At 40.4% G+C, this 22,884-nt stretch overlaps 1 protein-coding gene across 8 annotated transcripts in view; it reads left to right on the top strand.

Moving 5' to 3' along the window:
- LOC102955603 (zinc finger protein 25) overlaps positions 1 to 22,053 on the top strand; it is a 28,419-nt gene extending 6,366 nt beyond the window's left edge. For all 8 annotated transcript variants that reach the window (XM_015536274.2, XM_042959811.1, XM_042959809.1 and 5 more), the window contains 4 exons: positions 16,609 to 16,735; positions 17,022 to 17,117; positions 19,511 to 19,574; positions 20,035 to 22,053. In XM_015536274.2, the coding sequence (XP_015391760.1) occupies positions 16,609 to 16,735; positions 17,022 to 17,117; positions 19,511 to 19,574; positions 20,035 to 21,088 (1,341 nt within the window). In that variant the 3' untranslated portion in view covers positions 21,089 to 22,053. The remainder of the gene's footprint in view (positions 1 to 16,608; positions 16,736 to 17,021; positions 17,118 to 19,510; positions 19,575 to 20,034) is intronic.
- The last annotated feature ends 831 nt before the right edge of the window (positions 22,054 to 22,884 follow it).

Below are 22,884 nucleotides of genomic sequence, written 5' to 3'. Positions count from 1 at the left end.
GTGAGATCCTGACCTGAGCCAAAGTCGGACACCCAACTGAGCCACCCAGGCGCCCCCCAAACACCCCCCTTTTTACTATTCAGTATGACCAAATGGGAAGTGCACATACAGTTCTTTTTGCTGCATACTGAGGAATGATGGTCATTTAGGAAAAGCACTTGTGCAACTGATTTGTGAGCTCTCCTAGACACCTTTTTTGCTTGAAAGAGCAACTGTCAGACAAACTATAGTTATTCGGAGAAGTATTTACCATTTTCCCAAAAATGGCTGAAGTGAGCCTGTCACTTCAAGGAAAATGACTCTTGGTATTTATTGCCAATGTTAAAAGTTGAGGTTTCAAGTGAAACTTAGAATTTTGGAAAACTTGCATCCTCCGCTGTGAAGCGGACAACTTCTAATATATAAGATTTTTCTGAGGAGATTGGTGGGGATACGAATAAATGTGATATATTTTCTATATGTGTCAGCATTTGAGTGATATTCCTCGTGTATGTGCTCAGAGGTAAACAAGCAGTTACAAGGACAGCATGATACAGAGAAGTGAGGAACAGGGGATAAGTTGATTGGGGAACGCCGCTCTAAAAAGTAATATTTGAGGGGCGCCTGGGTGGCTTGGTCGGTTAAGCGTCCGACTTCGGCTCAGGTCATGATCTCACGGTCCGGGAGTTCGAGCCCCGCGTCGGGCTCTGTGCCGAAAGCTCAGAGCTGGAGCCTGCTTCAGATTCTCCCTCTCTCTCTGCCCTTCCCCTGTTCATGCTCTGTCTCTCTCTGTCTCAAAAATAAATAAACATTAAAAAAAAATTTTTAAAAGTAATATTTGAGAAATGTCCTAAATTAAATAAGGGAACCAAGTAGAATTCTAGGGGAAGAACATTCTAGATAGGAAGAACAATAAATACAAGCACCTTGAGGCGTGTTCCAGAAACAGTATTCAACACATTGAAGCTAGAGGCAACCTAGGGAAGAATGACCTAGAGGTAAAATCAAAGATGAAGAAGGGGCTAGAATATGTAGGACCTTGTGGGCTGGAGAAACACTGAATTTCAATTTTATTTATTTATTTATTTATTTATTTATTTATTTATTTATTTATTTATTTATTTAAAAGTCGTTCAAAACAATGTGCATAATGTATATGTAAAATTTAGGGAATATTAATGAAACACAGTTGTATCCCCTATCTGGCTTAAGAAATGACTATTACTAGGATCTTGGAAGCCCCTGTGTGCCCCACCTTAATCTCCTCTCACCATTCATTACCCAGAGAAAAATGAATGCTGAGTTCTGTGGTAACCATATCTTTGTTTTAAATTCCCAGCCCTTTGGTAAGCACTTGACATAGTCTGTCTTACATAACTCTCACAGCCCACCTTCTGACATGGTATTTCTACTGTATCATAAATTTTTTGAACAGACATTATCTTTTTTTTTTTAAGCTGAAGTTTTTTTAAGTTTATTTATTTTGAGAGAGACAGAGACAGCATGAGCAGGGGAGTGGCAGAGAGAGAGGGAGAGAGGGAGAATCCCAAGCAGGCCCCCAGCTTCAGTGTGGAGCCTGATGCAGGGCTTGAACCCATGAACCGTGTGGTCATGACCTGAGCCAAAACCAAGAGTTGGCCACTTAACTGACTGAGCCACCCAGGTGCCCCAAACATTTTACAGCCAGTTATTACACAGGGCTTGTTGGTATTGGATTCTTTTTTTTAAGTTTGTTATGTATTCTGAGACAGAGTGAGCAAGCTAGGGAGGGGCAGGGAGAGAGAGAGAGAGAAAGACAGAGAACCCCACTGTCAGCGTGGAACCTGATGCGGGGCTTGAACTCACGAACTGTGAAATCATGACCTGAGCCAAAGTCAGATGCTCAACCGACTGAGCCACCCAGGCACCCCCGCTATGTAGACATTATCTGTCATTAACTAAAAATCGTAGCTTTTGGGCATGATAGTGGGAGAAAGAGGCTTTGGAAAGAGGGAGAAATAATGTAGGAGGAAGCTCAAAAAAAAACCAAACAAAACCAAACTTACCTACTCTACAGTTCTGCTTCAGTCATTTTTGAATGTATATTTATGTGCCATTCTCCTGATCCAGAATTCACTCAATGGTGCTACAGTGTTTCCCTTAGGCTCTGTAACTAATTGCTGAGTTGAACGGTCAGTTTGGGACAGCACAAAGGACTAGCGAGCCTTTTTGTTTTTTGAAGTAACTTTGAGTACAGTCATCACGACCAACTCTTAGAAAAGTTCATTTTCTGCAGGTACTGTATTTTTTTATTTGTTCATAGCCATTTTGGTCAAATTAGATCTTTTTTATCCCTAAAGTTGTGTTGGCATAAATTTCTTCTCTTTGAAAACATCCTTTATAATTACTGTTTGTTTTTTTTTTTTTTAATTAATGTTTATTTAAACATTTGAGAGAGAGAGGGACAGAGCCATGAGCAGGGAAGGGGCAGAGATTGGGAGACACAGAATCTGAAGCAGGCTCCAGGCTCTGAGCTGTTAACACAGAGCCCGACGTGGAGCTCAAATTCACAAACTGAGATCATGACCTGAGCTGAAGTCGGCCGCTTAACCGACTGAGCCACCCAAGTGCCCTTATAATTATTGTTTTTATTCTGCTTGTTTCCTTGTTTTACTGAGGATCTGCTGGTGGAAAATTCTCACTTTGGTTTTTCTGGTCCTTGTCTTATATCTCACTTTTACATACAGTTTTAACTGCAAATATTTGTTATTTTTACTTTAAACGGTATTGACTTTTTTAAGTAACTTGAGTATGCATGTGTGTATGCACATAAAATACTGCTTCATGTTTATACAAATATCTGTATATACAGGTATCTGTAGTCCTTCCTACAGGTCTGGGATTGTCTCTGATGTCTTTTCCCTTCAGCCGAAGCAGCCTGTTTTATCATTTCATGTAGTGCAGGAGTGACGGCGACAAATTCACTTCATTTGTCTTTCTGATAATGTCTTTATTTCACCTTGGTTTTTGAAGGATATTTTTTTGCCAAATATAGACCTCTATGCTGAGCATTTTATTCATTTCTGCATTTATAGGATGGCTTTGTCTTCTGTTTCTGAGATGTCAGTCTCATTGTTATTCATCTGAACATAATGTGTCTTTTTCCTCCACTTGTGCTTAAGATTTTCAGTTTTATCTTGGGGCGCCTGGGTGGCTCATTCGGTTTAGTGTCTAACTCTTGGTTTGGGTCAGGTCATGAGCTCACAGTTCATGAGTTTGAGCCCTGCATCAGGCTCTGTGCTGACAGCAGGGAGCCTGCTTGGGATTCTCTCTCTCTTCCCTCTCTCTCTGGCCCTCCCCCACTTGTACTCTTTCTCCCTCTTTCTCTCAAAATAAATAAATAAACTTAAAAAACAAAAGAGATTTTCCATTTTATCCTTAGTTTTTGACAGTTAGACTGTGATGTGCTTAGGTACAATTTTGTTTTATCCCTCTGGGATGATAAAGATTTATGGTTTGTTCCTTTTATCATTTCAGGAAATTCTTGAACACTTTCAGATATTTTCTTTGCCCCATTCTCTCTTTTTCTTCCTAAGATCTAAGATTGCAGTTACACAAATGTTAGACACCATGTACATATTGTCCTGAATATCTTCAAATGCTGTATTTAGTTTGGAGGCTATTTTAGTTTTTTAGTTTGAATATTTCTGTTGAACAGTTTTTTTTCAAGTTCATAGTTTCCTTCTGTTTTATTAATTCTCTTCATTTCATAAGCCCACAGAATCCACTTCTGATACTGTATCTTTTAATTCTAAAAATTCCTGGGTTTTTGTTTTTTCTGCTATGACTCCCCATTCTTTCATTTCCAGTCTGTTTTTTCATGAAGTCATTTAACATTTTATTGTAATTACTTTGAAGTCCTTATCTGCTAATCCCAACATCTAGGTTGTGTCTGCTTCAATAGGCTTCTTTGTTTTTAAGTCTGTTTACTGATTTTGAGAGAGAGAGAATGTGTGCATGCGTGTGAGCTGGGGAGGGGCAGAGAGAGAAGGAGAAAGAAAGAATCCCAAGCAGGCCCCACACTGTCCATGCAGAGCCTGATATGGAGCTTGATCCCATTAACCTTGAGATCATGACCTGAATGGACGCCTAACCAACTGACCCATCCAGGCACCCCTAGGCTTCTTTTTTTAGTATGTATCAAAATTTTCTACTTTTTTGCATGTCCCCTAATTCTGTATTATGTGCTAGACATTTTATAAAGGGACAGTAGAGGTCAAAGTAAATAATAGCTCCAGAAAAAGGCACGTCCCTTCTTCAGTCTGGTTGCTAAACTGATCTAAGATATACTTGAGCTGACCCTGGACGTTAGGGTCAGTTCACCACTGGCTTCAGATGATTTAAGGGCAGGATGCAGGCTTTCTCTTCAGCACAGCTTGGGCTCTGAGCGCCACCAGGTCTCCAGTGATCTGCTGTGCAGCCTAGCCACCAGCTAGGCTACTGAGGAGTAACTGAGAAGTTCTGCAGAGCCTTCCCCAACTGAGACCTCTCGTCCTGCCCATCGTCTCTGCCCCCAGCCATTGGAGGGTTGACACCACGTACTCAGTAGAGGCCTCAGGGGAAAACTGGTGGCTGTTTGTACTTCAGAGCATCCGTGTCTGTTATGGACCTTCCTATTTGGTTCCAGAAACTGCTTCCCCAACTTACTATATGTGCTGCTGAAATATTCCCTGGTTCTCCAACTCAAAGTAAATTGATCACCTTGAGACACTTGGGAAGTAAAAGTGCTGCAGACACTAGGCTTCTGTTTTGAATGTGAAACCAGATAGTGTCAAATGGCAGGTTGGCGTTCACTTGCTTTGTGACTAAAGCTCTTAGCGATTCTAATACGTCACAGAAGCCCGCAAGCAAACATGAACATTTTGCGAAAAGTTGGCCTGGCTCTCTCTGTCCCCTACTGGCCCCCAAAACTGAAAGAAGTTGTGGTTTTCTTTTCTCTTCTGAGTTTTTTTCCTTTGTTCATCTTTGGATTCTTGGTTCTCTTAGAGGTTTTGGAAAACTTGTAATTTTCTAGGTTAGGGGCTTGTTCTCATGGTTATAGTGAGATCAGCTTATCTTTTCCTTTTCTACATTCTATTCAGAACTAGCTTCTTATCCTTATTCCTGAGATGCCAGCTCTAAGATATTTTCTGCCCTTTTTTCCCCTGCTTATGAAATTTGAAAATGCCCTGAGAATACGAATTAAAGGCATAGGACTCATTCCAATCAATTTCTTTTTTTCTGGGATTTTGATCCAAGTCTGGTGTGTATGCCAACGTTTGATACTTTCATAGTTTTTTTAGTGCGTTTTGTGGGTATTGGCTTTTGCTTTTATTAATTGTAGCAAAATATACATAAAATTTACCATTTTAACCATTTTTGATTGCATAGTTCAGTAACATCAAGTACATTCACATCATGGTACAACCATCACCACCATCCATCTCTGAAACTTTTTTCATCTTGCAAAACTAAAACTCTACCTATTAAACAGTAACTCCCCTCCCCCCTTCCCCTAGAAACCACCAATCTACTCACCTATGAACTTGACTGTTCTAGGCATTTCATATAAGTAGAATCATACAGTATTTGCCCCTTTTAACTGGCATATTTCATTCAGCATAGTGTCATCACTGTATCATGTGACAGGATTTCCTTCCTGTTAAAGACTTTAAAATGATATTCATCTGTTTGTATTTATTTAGTTTATGCATTCATCTTTTTTTTTTTTGCTATTGATGTTTTATTAAAAATCAAGATTCTATAACTTTTAATGAGTTAACGAGTTCCATCTTTACTTTTGCATCCACTTCTGATAATATTCTCAGCCGACTTCTGTGATGGAGCTGCTTCTCTACTTTTAAAAATATTTTATTTTCTTAATGTGTCTTTATTTTTGAGAGAGAGCATGAGGAGAGGAGGGGCAGAGAGACACAGAATCAGAAGCAGGCTCGAGGCTCTGAGCTATCAGCACAGAGCCCAACGCACGCTCAAACTCACAGACCGTGAGATCATGGCCTGAGCCAAAGTCAGATGCTTAACAGACCCAGGCACCTGCCTCTTCTCTACTTTTAGCTGTGGAGTTTGTTCTGCTCGTCTTGGTTGTTTGCTGAGTTATTCACGGTGATGTGTTACCTGCTTGTATCCATGGGATGGAGCGAGCTTACGGTCCTCCTACTCCATCTTCTCAGCTTCTCCGTTATGCGTTCATCTTCGTGGACACTGGGACATTTGCCCCTTGTGGCTACTGTGAATAATGCTGCTATGAATACTTGTGTACAAGTATCTGTTTGAGTCCCTGCTCCGAGTTCTTTTGGATATATAACCAGGAGTGGAATTACTGGATCATATGGTAATTACAGGCTTAGGTTTTTGAGGAATCGACACATATCCTCTGTAGTAGTTGCACAATTTCACATTCCCACCAGCAGTGGACAGGGGTTCCAGTTTCTCGATATCCTTGTGAATACTTGGTATCTTCTGGGGTGTAAAGTCGTTTTTGTTTTGTGCTGTGTTCTTATCTTCCTTATTTAACTTAACAGCAAAATCCATTCTTTTTGGGTATACATTTTAGTGAGTTTTGACACATGCATAAAGGCACAGTCATCACCACAGTCAAGATATCGAACGGTTTCATCATCTCAAAACTTTCTTGGTCCCTCCCACCACCACTAATTCCTGGCAATCACCAGTTTATTCTTTATCCCTATAATTTTGCCTTTTCTTGTTATGTCGTATAAATTGAACCAAATGGTATGTAGCTTTTCAAGACTACCAACTGGCATTTAGCGTAATGCATGAGATTTAATCATGTTCCAAGTATCAACAACTCATCCTTTTTCATTGCCAGAGACTACGGACTGGTATGTATGTACCCCATTCATTAATCTGTTCACCAGCTGACAAACATTTGGGTTTCTGGCAGTTATGAAAGGAGCTGTTACAAATATCTGTGTTTAGATTTTTGTGCTTAGATTTCGTATGTTTAGATTTTCATGTATCTTGGGTAGGTACCTAGGCAAGTGCTTGCTTGGTCATGTTGTAAGTATTTGATTAACTTCATAAGAAACTGCCAAACCGTTTCCAGAGTAGCCGTACTGTTTTGTATTCCCACCACAATGTGCAGAGCTCTGCTCACTTCACATTTTGTCCGCGTTTGGTATTGTCAGTTTCTTTTTTTTTTTTTTTTTTCCAAGAAAAAAAGGGATGCTGATGGGGATGTAGTGGTATGCCATCATGGTTTTAATTTGCATTTTTCCTAATGACTAATATACTGGAAATGTTTTAATGTGCTTATTTGCCATCTATATGTCTTCTCTGCCCGAATCTTTTAAATTAGGTTATTTTCTTACTGAATTTTGAGTTCTTTATATGATCAAAGCATTTTGAGAGTGCTCTGTGATTTTCAAATATTTGCTCGCTTTCTGTGCCTACTCTTTCCACTCAACTATATCTTTCACAGAGCAAATTTTTCTGACTTCCAGATTTTCTTTCTAAATTTTTTGTGGTGTTGTATCTAAAGAGTTTTTGCTTAGCTCAGAGTCATGAAGACTTTTTCCTATCTTCTAAAAATGCTGTAGTTTTACACTTTGCATTTAGGTTTATAATTCATTTTGAGTTGATTTTTGTATATAAAGTATAAGCTATTGGCTGAGGTTCATTTTTTGTACATGGATGCTCATTTATTCTAGCTCCCATTTATTGAAAAGCAAATGTATATACACTACCTTAATATATACTAGCTTGACATATATATATTTAGAGAAATGATTACGGATGTGTATACACGAGTTCATACACATATATTTTCTAACTCTGTGAAGTGCCTGTAAACAGTGACGACAGTCTAGTAGCAACGATCATACTTGGTTCACAGGTGTTGATTTCTAACTACCATCCTCCAATGAAAGGGAACTAGAATAACATGGAGAAATGTTTGATTTGAGGGATGAGGTAATAGAAATTTAAAATAAGCCCATATAATTTTGTAGTGTCACAACGTACGTGCTCAGAAAGATGAGGACGTGTCAAGTGGACATGGAGCCAGCCTGAAAGACCTTCTCGTAGGCTCAGCTGGAACAATTGAGCAACAAAATAACACACTACTGGATTCTTTTTTTATTTTTAATTTTTTTAATATTTGTTTATTTTTGACACAGAGAGAGACAGAGACAGAGCATGAGTGGGGGAGGGGCAGAGAGAGAGGGACACAGAATCCGAAGCGGGCTCCAAGCCCTGAGCTGTCAGCACACAGAGCCCGACACGGGGCTCAGACTCACGAACCACGAGATCATGACCTGAGCCGAAGTCGGACACTCAACTTACTGAGCCACCCAGGCGCCCCACACACTATTGGATTCTAACGCGAAACATTAAATATTTGAAGCCATAGTGATACAAAAAAATGACTGAACAAATAAGTAAGCCGGGAGAAGAGGATATTCTTTGTGAAAAATTACAATATATGTAGATAGTGCCAACTTCTACAGGTGGGGCCTACTCCCTCTTTGAGTATGTGCTGGTCTTAGTAAATTTCTTTTAAAGAATACAGTGTGAAAAAGAAAAAGCTACTCTACAGTGGAGAAAACTGGCAAAAACTACCTTAACAAAGTAATCTAGGTTATCATCACCAGTGGTATTATGTACCCACACTGATATATACTTTTATACTTTATACACTTTTCAGTTTTATTTATTTAGAGAGGGTATGTGCACATACGTGAGTGGGAGAGACGGAGAGAGGGAGGAGAGAATCCCAAGCAGACGCCCCCATACTGATATATTATGATGAGGACTCTTTGTTATTCTCCCTCAAAACCTATAATCTTCAGCTTACCCAGCATAAACCCTAAATTAAATTCTTCTGCATTTTGACATCTATTCTGGGTGTATTCCTTCATTTCCCTTAATTTCTCTAAGACTGTCTTATTTTTTTGTGTTTAATTTTTTCTCGTGTACCATTTTGATTTACTCATTTCCTTTTATTTTTCTGTTACTTTTAAAAGTTATCTTCATACTCTGGTTTCTCTTCAGATCGTATAAATCTTTCGCCTTTTAAAAGTTATCTTCTAGTGGTTACCCTGACAATTACAATTAATATCCCTAATTCCTAACAATTTGAAGTGATACAAATCTAGCTTCACTTGCGTAACAGCAACTGCTGAAACAGCTCATTCTTCCCCCTTCATTTTGTTAGTGTCACATATATTCATATTTTGTGTGCCCACTGACCTAGATTTACAGCTAACTATCTTATTCATTTGACTTTAAACCATACAGCACATAAAGAGGAGTTATAATAAAAAATACAATAGGGGCGCCTGGGTGGCTTAGTCCGTAAGCGTGATTTGTGAGTTCTAGCCCTGTGTCAGGCTCTGTGCTAACAGCTCAGAGCCTGGAGCCTGCTTCATATTCTGTCTTCCTCTCTCAGATCTGTCTCACTCTCTCAAAAATAAACAAACATTAAAAATATATACAATAATATAGGCTTTTATATTTTTCTACAGTCACATTTACCTGTGTTCTTCATGTGGCCTTGAATTACTGTCTAATGTCTTTTCATTTCAAGCTGAAGAACTCCCTTTGACATTTCCTGTAGGGCAAGTCTGCTAGTCCCTGAGCCTTTATCTTCAAATACCTTTTAATTTCTCCTGCACTACTGAAGGACGGTGTTGCTAGAATTCTTGTTTGGCAGTTTTTTTCTTCCAGGAATTTAATGCATCATAGTGCCTCTGGTCTCCCAAGTTTCTGTTGAGGATTTAATCATAGTGAGGACCTTGCTGCTTTTAAAAGACTTTTTGTCTCTGGTTTTGACAATTTAATTATAATGTATATTGGTATGGAGCTCTTTGAGTTTTCCTTTTTGGAGTTCACTGCTTCCTGTGTGTACACATTTATGTCTAGCGTCAAATATGGGAAGTTCCTGGCCATTATTTCTTCAAATATTATGTCTCTTTTCCTGCCTCTTCTCCTCTGGGACTCCCAGTTTGCTTCTGTTGGTATGATTAATGGTGCCCTCACAGGTCCTGTTAGGCTCTGTTCATCTTTCTTCATTCTTTGTTTCCTTCTCCTCAGACTGATTCATTTCAAATGTCTTCAGTCTTACAGATTTTTCTGCCTGCTCAAATCTGTTTTGATGTGTTGTATTGAATTTTATATTCCAGTTACTGTACCTTTGAATTTCATAATTTCTTTTTGGTTTCTTTTTATAACTTGTATCTTTTTGATATTATTTGTTCATACATTGTTCTCCTAGTTTCTTTCAGTTCTTTGTCAATGGTTTCCTGTAGCCCTTCGAGCATGTTTAAGAGAGTTGATTTAAATTGTTTGTCTAGTAAATCCAATATTTGCATTATCTGAGGGATGATTCCTGTCAATTTCCTTTTCTTTCCCCCTGTGAATGGGCCTACTTGTTTATGCCTTTACCTTTTGGTTAGAAGCTTTGTAATATGAATAAACATTATAATGTGCTTAACTCTGGAAAGCAGGTTGTCCCCCTCCCCACGGTTTGCTTTTGCTGCTCGCTGAAGGCTGGACTTGTTCATTTGTCTACTCTCTAATTTTTCAAAGGCTATGTTTCTTGTCAAGTGTGGTCGTTGCCATTTCTGTTCCATTATCTCAGTGGTCAGCTGGTGATGTGACAGAGATTTCCTTAAACTTCTGGAACCGAAAAGAAAAATCAAATACTCACTCGTTATTTACATATTGGCTCTAAACTGGGGCACTCCTTCTCCATTTAACCATGCTGTCTACCCTTTTGCCTTACCCTCCACCTCTTTTGGAGAGCCCTAAAATTAGCCAGAGACGGATGTCAGCCTAGTGTCCTCTCAAGTGTTTTCTGAGCCTGTGTCCAGCCCTGGGCATGCACATTGCTCTCTGGAGTCCCTGGTTTATGCACTGTAGTCTGTGCAGGCCCTTTTTCTCCCTACTGTCTTCCTCCTCAGCTTCCACCTTCCCGGGCATCTGGAGTTGTCTCTGCTTTTCCCACCACCGTGCCACAGACCGTACATGTCATGACATAGTTTCCATCGAGTCTGGCCCAGGATGCCATTCCAGACCTAGAAGGGCAAAAGGCAGGCAAGCCTCTGCACTCACCCACCAGGAAACCACTAGACAGATCAATATGCTTAGCAGTTTTTGAACACAAAATCTGTATTGTCTCACCCTGTCAATCTGCACCAGGAACATAGGCACTGTCCCTACTGCCCTTGCTACACTGGAGAGGGGGTTGGTAGGTGGGCAAGCAGAAATACCAGTGCTTTCTTCATGGCTAGCATCCTCTTTCTGAAGTACCTCACTAGTTGCTCTAAGCTTTTCATTAGTTTTTAGACTTAGATTCTAGAGTTCTGAACAAGTTGATTTTGTCAGTTTTTGCCAGCTTAAAACTGGCAGTTTTTGCCAGTTTTGTCAGTGGTTGCCTCAGTTGGAGGGAACAATTTTTGAAGCTCTCTACCATCACTCACATCGAAAGGTTTTTAACTGCAAGAGCAATTCACTGAATAGATACATAGGACTATTCAGCTCTAGGTATTTCTAAGTGAGATTTAATATTTTCTTTCCAGGAATTGGTCCATTCCATTGAAGTTGTCCAATTTAGAAACTTAGAATGGTTCACAGTATTCTTTATTATTATTTTCACATTTGCAAGGCCTATAGGAATTGTCACCCTTTTCATTTCTGATATTGTTAACTTGTTTTGTTTTCTTCATCATTCTGGATATAATTTTATCAATTTTCTTGATCATTCAGAGAACTTTTTGTTTTCCAGTAACACTAAACAAAAGTGCTCAAATATTATTTCCAAATATTTGGCACTTTCCCACATAATTCTGTTATTGATTTCTAAGTTTAAATCAGCTGTGGTCAGAGAATTTATTTTATATGATTTCAGTTATTTTCAGATTTGTCTTCTGGTCAGAAAATGATCTTGTCAGTATTCCATGAAAAGACGTGAGCACGTTGTTAACATACTAATCAGTATCTAGAAAGGACAGTGTGATTGTTTAGTATGCACAATAGTCTATTCCTTTTCATGGTCTCTGAATGCAATCCATTTTAACTCCCCACAGCTTCCTATTATGGCTATACCAGAAGTAAGTTCTTAGTGATCTCATATCTGTTAGCTGTCATTTCTGGCTTACCACGTGCTGTTCCTTCTTGTTTCCTTTCCAGTGTATCCAAGTACTTTGGAGAATACTTGCATAGTTTGTATGCTTTTAGTATCCTTATGTTTACAAAGACATCTGTTTTTAAAAAGTCTGAGAGAGAGCGAGTGAGCATGAGCAGGGGGAGGGCAAAGAGACAGAGGGAGAGGAGAATCCCAAGCAGGTTCCATACAAAGATACATACATAGATGCATAGGAGCCCCAAGATACAGGGCTGACTCACAAACCATGAGATCATGACCTGAGGCAAAATCAACAGTCAGAAGCTTAACCGACCTAGCCACCAGGTGCCCAAGAAGACATCTTTTTCAAAATTTATCCTTGATTGAAAATCTGGCAAGGCATGGGATTTTAGATTCAAAACGTTTTCATTAGATCTTTGTGGGTGTTCCTTCTTTGTCTAGCAGCATTTGGTTCCGCATATGAAAAGTCACATGTCCATTTTATTATCTTAGATATTCTCTTAATTGCCGAAGTGATATTGCTATAAGAAAACAGTACTTGTAAGTATTTCATCACAGGTGTTGCCTTGTAAAGCAAAACAAAACAAAAACAAAAACCCTTTTGTATTATAAAGGAATACAATGTGTATGACACCATTTTGTGTTTCTCTTTCTGGCTGTTTTGTTCCCACACTTAGAGCCAGTGTCTTCCTCTGCTTTATGTGGTCAGTTCATTTCACCAGTTCTTGCCTTCAACTGAATGCTCGTTAAAAAGGGGGTGAGGACAAGGAATCCTAGAAGCTTGACTCTGATCAGTTTCCCTGCCAAATCCGTTGTTCTGTCCTTATCAAACTCCAGGCCTTTGTTTTCCCGAGCTGTTAGGATGTGCATCCAAAAGCTGGTTTCTCTGAAGAATTTTAAGTCTTCCCAAAATTTCTCCAATCATCGTGCTTAATGATTACAGCTTTCACTCCCTTGCTGTGCTCTTACCCAATTACTCTACCTTGGATGTTTACATTTGGCTTCACAGTAGAACTGCCCATTTGTTGTGAATCTCTCTGTCTCTGGTTTCTGAGCGCTCTCCTCCTGGCCTGCTCTTCTATTTAGAGAAGTTCCGTCAGGCTTCGGTCTTGGCCTAGTTTCTCCTACCATCATCTTGAAAATTCCTATTTCCACAGATTTTTTTTTCTTTTTTCTTTGGACTCTTCCAGAACTCTGCTTAAATATATATGACAATATTATTTGTGGAAATTCACTTACATATGTATCTGCCAAAACGGACAGTTCCAGCTGTGTGTTCAACGGTCACTTCACAGTGTGAACAAAATTCAACTCATTGCCTCTTTCTGCCCAACTGATTCTTTTTCTCATCTTCCCAGTTTCTTTTACAGAATAATGTTAGCTGGCAAAATACAAACATCTCCACACACCACAACCTGATCCTGCTATATAGCTAGGAGGCAGGACACTTCAGTTTATGTATAAGTTGAAGCAGCTGGGAGCTGCCCCCAGAGCAGGAGGTCAGGGGGGGTTGATGAAAGACAGAGGACGGTGAGGTCACAGTTGCAAAGGAACAGAAGATCAAGTGGACTCTGCCACAAGCAGAGGCGCTCACCCTGATTGGGGAAAGATGGGGGGAAAGTCTGCAATCGTGGGGTCCAAGTACTGGCACCGGGGTTAAAAACGAAGGGACTCAGAATGTGTGCGGGAACATCAGCAACTCAGAGGAAAAGAAAGAGAATTCCTGTGTTTACGTACTGAAAGCACGTAAGAAAACCAGCAGCGGAAATCAGGTGCCCTAAAAAAAAAAAACAAAACAGTACACAGAATCTAAAGATACCTCCCCCAGTAGTGCTTTCTTCAAGAATGTGAACATATGGGGCTCCTGGGTGGCTCAGTCGGTTGAGCATCCGACTTCCGCTCAGGTCATGATCTCCCTGTCTGTGAGTTCGAGCCCTGCGTCGGGCTCTGTGCTGACAGCTCAGAGCCTGGAGTCTGCTTCTCATTCTGTGTCTCCCCCTTTCTCTGCCCCTCCCCAGCTTGTGCTCTCTCTCAAAAATAAACAAACATTAAAAAAAATGTGAACATACTATGCCAATAGAGACATTTTTGAACTAAGTAACACTCTCACCCCTCCCCAACATAAAATAAGCTCTTCGTCTGATCATGAACCAAAAATATTACTCAACATGTATACAATGCTAATACAAGAAAAAGTGGAATCTGTGAATTGACATTTTTTCAGCTGACGTCAATACTCCTCCCCCAAACACACACAAAGTAGAGGAGAGTACAGCCGTCCAATATTACGTGTTTCAGACAGGAAAGAACCTGAACCCCAGAGATTAAAGCCTCAGAACAGAAATGGATAAACAAGGAGATATAAAATGCAAGCAAATTAACTCAGGAAAGAAATGGTAGAACAGCACATCATCTCAGAATAGAAGATTAAATTTCAGGGCACCTTGGGGAGAAGATGAATGAACGCCTGATAAATGATACACAGGAGAAATGGAAAAGAGACCCCAGGGAGTGGGAGGGGGAAGAATTAACTGGAAGAGGAAGACAGGGTAACAGAAGTAGAAGCTGAAGTAGGATCCGTCAATAACAAAATCTAAAACTAATATTTAATCAGAGGAAACTTTCCATAAAGAAAAGGAAAACTGAATTACATACTGAGAAGACTCTGTGCCAGAGAGAACTGACCCAGAATGGTAAACACCAAGAGAGAGTCTAGTAAAACTATTAGACCTAAAAGCAGAGGGAAAAAAAAGAGTCCTCTAGGCCACAAAGAAAAAGTCTACATCTCTTGGCAAGGAAAGAAAATAAAATTGACATAACTCTTTTCTTTTTGAATGGACATAATTCTTATTAGCAACTTGTATGTAAAAGAATAGAATGGTGTTTTCAGGAAAGAAATGTGAAGCAAGAATTTATAGCCAATGAAGAAGTTCCTCAGATTTTCACATTTCAGATTTTATGAAATATAAGCAACGATTGGAAGAAATTTCATAGCCCTAAACAGTCCTGTCAATAAAAATGAGAGAATGAAAATAATTAGCATTATAGTTCTAGCCATTATCAAACTATAGAAGTACTATGGGACGTAACCTCCCCCTTCTCTCAATAATTAATTTCCAAGGAAGTTATTTTTTACCCACTGCTGCTACTTTATTATTTTTTTCATGTTTATTTTTGAAAGAGAAAGAGTGTGAGCAGGGGAGGGGCAGAGAAGAGAGGGAGACATAGAATCTGAAGCAGGCTCAGGCTCTGAGCTGACAGAAAAGAGACGGACGCAGGGCTTGAACCCACCAGCCGTGAGATCACGACCTGAGCTGAAGTCCGACGCTTAACCGACAGCCACCCAGGTGCCCCCACTGCTGCTGCTTTAAATGTTTATTGCTCACGTATGCCTCTTAATTTTGTAACACTCCATATTTCTGATGTGCTCTTGCCTCTTCTTTCGTGTTTTTTTAACTTCGAAAAAGCACGAGTGGAGGAGGGGCAGAGAGAAGAGAGAGAGAGAGAATCCCAAGCAGGCCTACGCGGGGCAGGGCTCGATCTCACAAACCAGATGATGACCTGAGCCGAAATCTAGAGTTGGTCACTTAACCGACTGAGGCGCCTGGGTGCCCCGTTAGTGTTTTCTTCTAAGCTACCGGTCTACTCCTGTGGCTCTCCTGCCACCCACATGTATCACATCGGTAGCTCCGTTATCCATACTCGCATCTACAAAGTGAAGGGGTGAACACCCCAAAAACATGTAAGACAGTCCACATAGTATAAAATAATACTAGAATTAGTTTTTTAATTATAAATAGAAATAAAACTTACCAACTTTTAATAAACAGATTATTACAAATATAAATTAATAAGCAGGTACCAATTCAGTGGGTATGCAAAATACATTTTAATGGTCCAGAGACACATTCAGAATTATTCCATATTCTGTCACCTGGACCGGACTGTATTACCTTCTAACCGATCTTTGTCCAACACCCTATTCTCGTATCAGACTGTCTTCTTTGTAATTTTCCTCAACTTGCCATTTTTCATGCATCCATCCGTGTCTTTGTCAATTCTGTCTTCTTTGCTCCCAAAGTTTCCATTAGTCAGCTTAACCTAGAAAATCTAACTTGATAATACAAAATTCAAGTAACCACTCCCTCTTGTGACCATTTTATATCTCGTACATGTTTCTGTCAGGGCACCTGCCATATGTATCGCATTTGAGTATTTACGTCTCTGCCTCCTGGTCAGACTGTGTGTTCCTTCACAGCAGGAACAGTTGCTTTCATTCATCTGTGTATCTCCTGGCAGGATTCCAGGCGTGGAGCCACAGCTCAGCACATAGAGTGAGCAGATATTTTATCTATGTACAGAGTAGCAATGTATCCAGCTTTCTAGAGTAAACCTGATGGCACATGAAGAGCTAGTTCACAAGTGGTTTTCTCCTGGTACTCCACTCTGAATACTTCAGTTTCAACCAAAATATGTTGTTACAGGGACCTGTAACATTCAAGGATGTTATTGTGGAATTCACCCGGGAGGAGTGGCAGTTACTGGACGCTGCTCAGAGGACCCTGTACAAGGAAGTGATGCGGGAGAACTATGGTCACCTAGTCTCAGTGGGTGAGGAAAACTTCCCCGAATGGAACTGCCAGTAGTTCGCATTTCCTTCCCCAGTTGCTGCAACACGTGAGGTCCCTGTAGGGCGGCGCCATATTGGCTTTGTTTCAGGGGTCAAATGTGATGAGGCCGTTTCGGGCACCAGAAAGAATGTGCGTCCCCACCCTCGCCAGTGAAAGAATCTAAATTTGCCGAGCCAAAGTAGGACTTGAGTGTTCTCAAACTGTACTTCCTTATCCTTCACAGGCCCTAAATCCCAAGTAAACCGTGTTTTCTTCTCCATTCATAGGTTACTGTGTGAATAAGCCAAATGCGGTCTTCAAGCTGAAGCAAGGAAAAGAACCGTGGATACTGGAGGTGGAATTTCCACGTCGGAACTACCCAGGTGAGTGAGAAATTAGAACCCCTGTCGCTAGTGAGGTGGTTGGTGCCTTTTGCCTTCTGAAATATGTTTCAGGAATCTCTTTTTTAAATGCCCTATACATCTGGGAATGACTGAGGACACTTGGTCTGCATATGCAAGCAACATAAATCGCACCTCCAGTCGTCATTCTTTCCACATAAATTCGTCCTTTGCCAGACTTTGTAAAATAGATTTGCTTTTCTTTCCTATATACAAAACTAATTCCTGCCTAACCTTGCCTTAGATGTTTGTCTTTTTTTCTGGAATTCCCATTATTCCAGTACCTGGGAATTAAGTGGGAATTCTAGAACACTATAATCTTAAAGTATTAAATCTTAACAATTCTTTTTTTTTTTTAAGTTTATTATTTGAGAGAGAGACAGAGAGCGCGTGTACACATGAGCAAGGGAGGGGCAGAGAGGAGGAGAGAGAAATCTAAGCAGGCCCCGCGCTGTCTGCACAGAGCCCAATGTGGGGCTCAATGTCACAAACTGTGATATCATGACCTGAGCTGAAATTAAGAGTTAGATGCTTAACCAACGGAACCACCCAGGCACCCCTAAAGTGTTAGATCTTAAATCTGACCATAAATTTTTCTTCGAATGCCATTTCCCTCCTTTTATTAACAATGAAATGTGCCTCAGTTATTTTCAGCACCAGTTTATTAACTTCCTATTCTCTCTTTAAACTCTGAAATTAGGTTATAAGTCATTATGCCTTTCATCAGTTATATTATTTCCAGAGTTGATACTTCCTTTTAGATAGTGTTTGTCTTTCACACAGGTACTGATTATCCCTCCTAAAATCTGCACCTTATTTGGAGTGTGATAACACTAAGATAAAAAAACAAAAACAGGAAAACCACTAAGATGATCTCACTCTGCTCCTTAAATGCTTTTCCTGTACTTGTGAGCTTCTGCGTTGCCAGGACTAGGAACAATGCCTGGTATTTCTTAGTTGTTCACTAGATGTTTGTGGAAATATTCAATCTGAACTCACAAGAGACAGACCCTTTCCTCTGCTCTGTGCCCTTCACAGTCACTCCTGCAAGGGCTCATCCTTTCTTAAGACCAAAGACACACAGGCTCTTGTTTCCTGTGCATCTCACTTAACCTTGCACATGTCCCGTCACGTTAACTTCTTACATCTTCCCCGCAAAGGCCATGAAATTCCTACCCCAAGCCCCTGCTCTTTATCTTTCGCTTCCTTTCAGGCCTTTAAAGAGGAGTAAATCTTGGGGCGCCTGGGTGGCTCAGTCGGTTGGGCAGCTGACTTCGGCTCAGGTCATGATCTTGCGGTTTGTGAGTTCGAGCCCCACGTCGGGCTCTGTGCTGACAGTTCAGAGCCTGGAGCCTGTTTCAGATTCTGTGTCTCCCTCTCTCTGACCCTCCCCTGTTCATGCTCTGTCTCTCCCTGTCTCAAAAATAAATAAACGTTAAAAAATAAAAGAATAAAAAAAATAAAGAGGAGTAAATCTAAAGGTCAGTAAAGGTTCCAGGATCATGTTGAATAATTAATCCTTAAAGATCATGTAGTAAATTGAAGCAGAAATGTCGAAACTAAGACAGGAAAGCAGTGGAAGACTGGCATTGGGTCGTGGTAACGCTGCTTTGGAGATGCAGTATTTTTTGGTGGTCAGGCTTGAAAACGTCTGTGCTACAAATGGAAACTCATCCTGTTGTACAATGACTTGCACACTGCTGTTTAATCATCTTTCCTTTGGGATGTATGTGTTCCTGGGTCTTCCGTCCCGGTGAAAATTACACCAGTGAGACGGAGAGAGCCCGGAGTGTGGAACTGTTCCTCCACACATGTTGTGATGTAGTCACTGTAGGGACTAGACTAGGCATCTAGACTGTCGTGTGTGGGTACAGAGGAAATAAAGTAGAAGTTTGTAGTCACTAATGAACAGTAAATTAAATTCTGGCTGACAAAGGCTTAGCTTTGCATCCAGTTTCATCTTTCCCCAATATTTCCAGTGGACACAGTCGTCTACTAATTTTTCTTGTCACCCTACCTACTGTTCATTGTCTGTAATGGGCTTACCGCATTCTGAGTCCCAGATTCTTGTGCACCACTCTGAATGTCTTTTGTTCTCTGCTCCCCATTCTTTTTCTTTTTTCCTTAACTTTTTTCTCCAGGTTTTTAAAATGTTTGTAAAGTGTCAGAGTACTTGGGTTTATAATGACATTTCTTCCCTTGTCTGCTCCAACCGTCTTCAGTGTTTATATTTTTTCTAAACCAAAGGCATAGAGGAAATTTGCATATAAGAATTCCTTTATTTGGGGAGATTGGCCTGAAGCCTAAGAATCAGCCCTACAACCATAATAATATGTTAAGATTTAAATGGTATTAAATTTTGAATTCCTTTGTAGAAGACCTTTGGAAGATTCATGACTTAGGAGCAAGATCCCAGGGAAGCCAAGCTGAAAATTCAAGGCAAGTTCAAGATTTTGATTTTAAGATGAAAAGACTTGTAAAAAAAAAAAAAAAAAAAAGTGTTGATGGGAGTACTGGAAGTAGGAAGGCACTAGTTCATACTAAACGTGAGAAAACTAAAACACTGGAGTGAATTCCAAAGAATTCACTTTCCAAATGGGAAAGCCCTCTTCCCCAGTGGAGATCTTCTGTAGGACCAGGAGATTCAAACTTTGAAGCAGTCTTTCATTTCTTCAGTTGCACAGGAAGGGAGGCTTTGTTACCCAAAGCAGATCTCAGGCAATTAAGAGACTGCATACAATGCAAAGGAAGGTTCCTGCTACTTAATGTTAAACCACAGTGTGTGTCAGAACATTCATAATAGAGAAACCATGAATCGAATCAGTATGGGAACATCTCTAGAAATGGGTTCTCAGCTAGAGTACCTTATGTATTACTGACTTTGGGAATTTCTCTCTAGGAATGGAGAACTCACAAAACACCAGCAAACTCCTGCCAGAGAGAAAATCTATAAATGTAGTGAATGTGGAAAGTCCTTCTGCCAGAAGTCTATCCTCCTAATACATCAGCATATTCACTCAAAGGACAAACCCAGGGAATGTGGGACATCGGTCCCTAGGAATGGAGACCTCACAAGACAACAGAAAGGTCAAGCCAGAGAGAAAACCTATGAATGTAAAGAATGTACGAAAACCTTCTACCACCTGTCCTCTCTTAGTAGACACTTGAGAACTCATGCAGGGGAGAAACCCTACGAATGCAATCAGTGTGAGAAATCCTTCTACCAGAAGCCACACCTTGTGGAACATCAGAAAACACACACAGGAGAGAAACCCTATGAGTGTAACGAGTGTGGGAAGTTCTTCTATGTTAAGGCATACCTCATGGTACATCAGAAAACACACACGGGGGAGAAGCCGTATGAATGTAAGGAATGTAGGAAATCCTTTTCCCAGAAATCACACCTCACGGTACATCAGAGGACCCACACAGGGGAGAAACCCTATAAATGTAAGGAATGTGGGAAATTCTTTTCTAGAAATTCACACCTCAAAACTCATCAGAGAACTCACACAGGAGAGAAACCCTATGAATGTAAGGAGTGTGGGAAGTGTTTCTATCAGAAGTCAGCTCTCACAGTGCACCAGCGAACTCACACAGGGGAGAAGCCCTTTGAATGTAATAAATGTGGAAAAAACTTTTACTATAAATCAGACCTCACTAAACACCAGAGAAAACACACAGGGGAGAAGCCTTATGAATGTCAAGAATGCGGTAAATCCTTCTCTGTGAACTCAGTCCTCAGATTACATCAAAGGACTCACACAGGAGAGAAACCCTATGAATGTAAGGAGTGTGGGAAATCCTTCTCTCAGAAGTCACATTTTATCATACATCAGAGGAAACACACAGGGGAGAAACCCTATGAATGTCAGGAGTGTAGGAAAACTTTTATCCAGAAATCAAAACTCACTGCCCATCAGAAGACACACACAGAGGAAAAAAGCTTATAAACAGTATGAATTGGGAACTTTTTTCTGAGTTCATCCTTCAGAATAATCAGATAATTCACACAAGACCAAAAAACTTAGGAATATCATCTAAAAGTTTTAGTCACAAGAGTTTTTCTTGACAGGAAATACACAAAAATTCTTTGAATCTAGAAGGAAGAAATTTTTCCCATATGTTAGACTTTAGTGTCAGACACCCTACAAATTGTAAAGCATGAGAGAGACCATTCTTTTAGAAGTCACGGTATACTGTACAACACAGAAATCACATGAGAGAAGAACAAATAAAAAAAAACGAAGGTCAGGAACCTTCTGGTCAGGGCAGCCATCACTAGATCTCCCAAAGCTCACGTGAATGAGAGCCTCCGATCCGTGTCCATCCTGAGCTTCAGAAATACTTGACAACAGGTGGACTCCGAACGCTCAAAGGGGTGACTAGACGTCGAAACAGATCCAGAAGCCCTTCTTGAGAAGCGACGTCTCTGTGACCTTGAGATGAGCGATGCCAGGATAGAACCATCGCAGACATCTCAAATACGTCCGTTTCCTGACAAAAACTCAGTATCTGTATCGGGTGAGAGTGACAGTTACGCCAGAAGTCATGTTGCAGCGACTGGATTGTGAGGGTTGGGTTATTTTTTTCTTTGAAGAAACCTGCAAATGTCTAGATAGATAGATAGATGAAGCTTTTTAAAAAGCACAAACACATTGAGAAGCCAGGTGACATCCTTGAACTCACGTGAAAAGTCCTTGAGTGGAGCTGATGTGTGTCCGCGTGCTGCTAGGCCGATCACAGATGTCTGTGCGTGCACGGATCCCATCCGTAAGTGTACACAGGAAAATCCGTAACCTCAGCTCCGCAGCTCTCACGTGCGTGAGGAGATCCCACGTCAACCCTCGGCATCGACTCCTGTTGTTCCAGTGTGTATTTTAAGTGTACTGTTCTTTTAAAATTTAACGCATCTCTATTTCCTGGCATTTTTAAGTGAATTCAGGTGTTCCTGAACTGATCCTTCGGAAAGAAGCTAAAAGTCTTTTTGTAAAATTCTCCAGCTGTCTCGTGGTCAGCCAAATTTTGCATTAGGGACACATTTATTCCTAAGAAAAGACTGAGTTTATTTTTGAAAACAGCTGATGAAAACAGTCTGTATGATAAACAGTGCTGTGTGAAGAAGTAGTGTGTGTCCTACCGTTGATGTTTTAGGAGGGTGCAGAGGTGTCTGCAGGAGAATTTTGTGTGAGGAAGGATGTTCTTCACACAACATGGCAGTGGTTAAGAGTGTGGACTCTGGACTCCCACTGCCAAGGCTCAGATCCCATGGGGCATGCCACTTACCCTCTCTGTGCCTCGGTTTCCTTTTCTATAAGAGAAGTGAGAATGTTAGCATTGCTTGGAGGTATGAGTTAATATTTTTAAAGCACTTAGGATAGCGTCTGAGACACGAGAAAAGCGTAAGTTGGCTACGACTATCATTGTAATTGTATTTCTTGAATGATGCTGGAAAACAAAAAGGTTGGCTCCCAGCATTCATCACTCACTTTCTTGCTGTAGTGCCTTGCTTTGGCTTGGTTGTGCATTTTCCTACGAATGGTTCAGATACTCACGTGTGACCCGCTGCCTGTCTTTGTAGCCTTACAAGCCAACAGTGGTTTTACGTTTCTAAATGGTTGAAAAAAAAAAAAAATATTTTGTGACATGTGCCGATTATATTCAGATTTGTGTCCATAAATAAAGTTTTACTGGAACACTAATAAAGTAATAAAACAGAGACCGCTGTCTCTGTTCTGCCTGAGGCTGC

This window comes from Panthera tigris, chromosome D2, assembly GCF_018350195.1.
Source record: "Panthera tigris isolate Pti1 chromosome D2, P.tigris_Pti1_mat1.1, whole genome shotgun sequence".
Classification (NCBI taxonomy): Eukaryota; Metazoa; Chordata; class Mammalia; order Carnivora; family Felidae; genus Panthera; species Panthera tigris.
The sequence above is the reverse complement of the archived record's forward strand: the minus strand, read 5'-3'. Positions and strand labels throughout refer to the sequence as shown.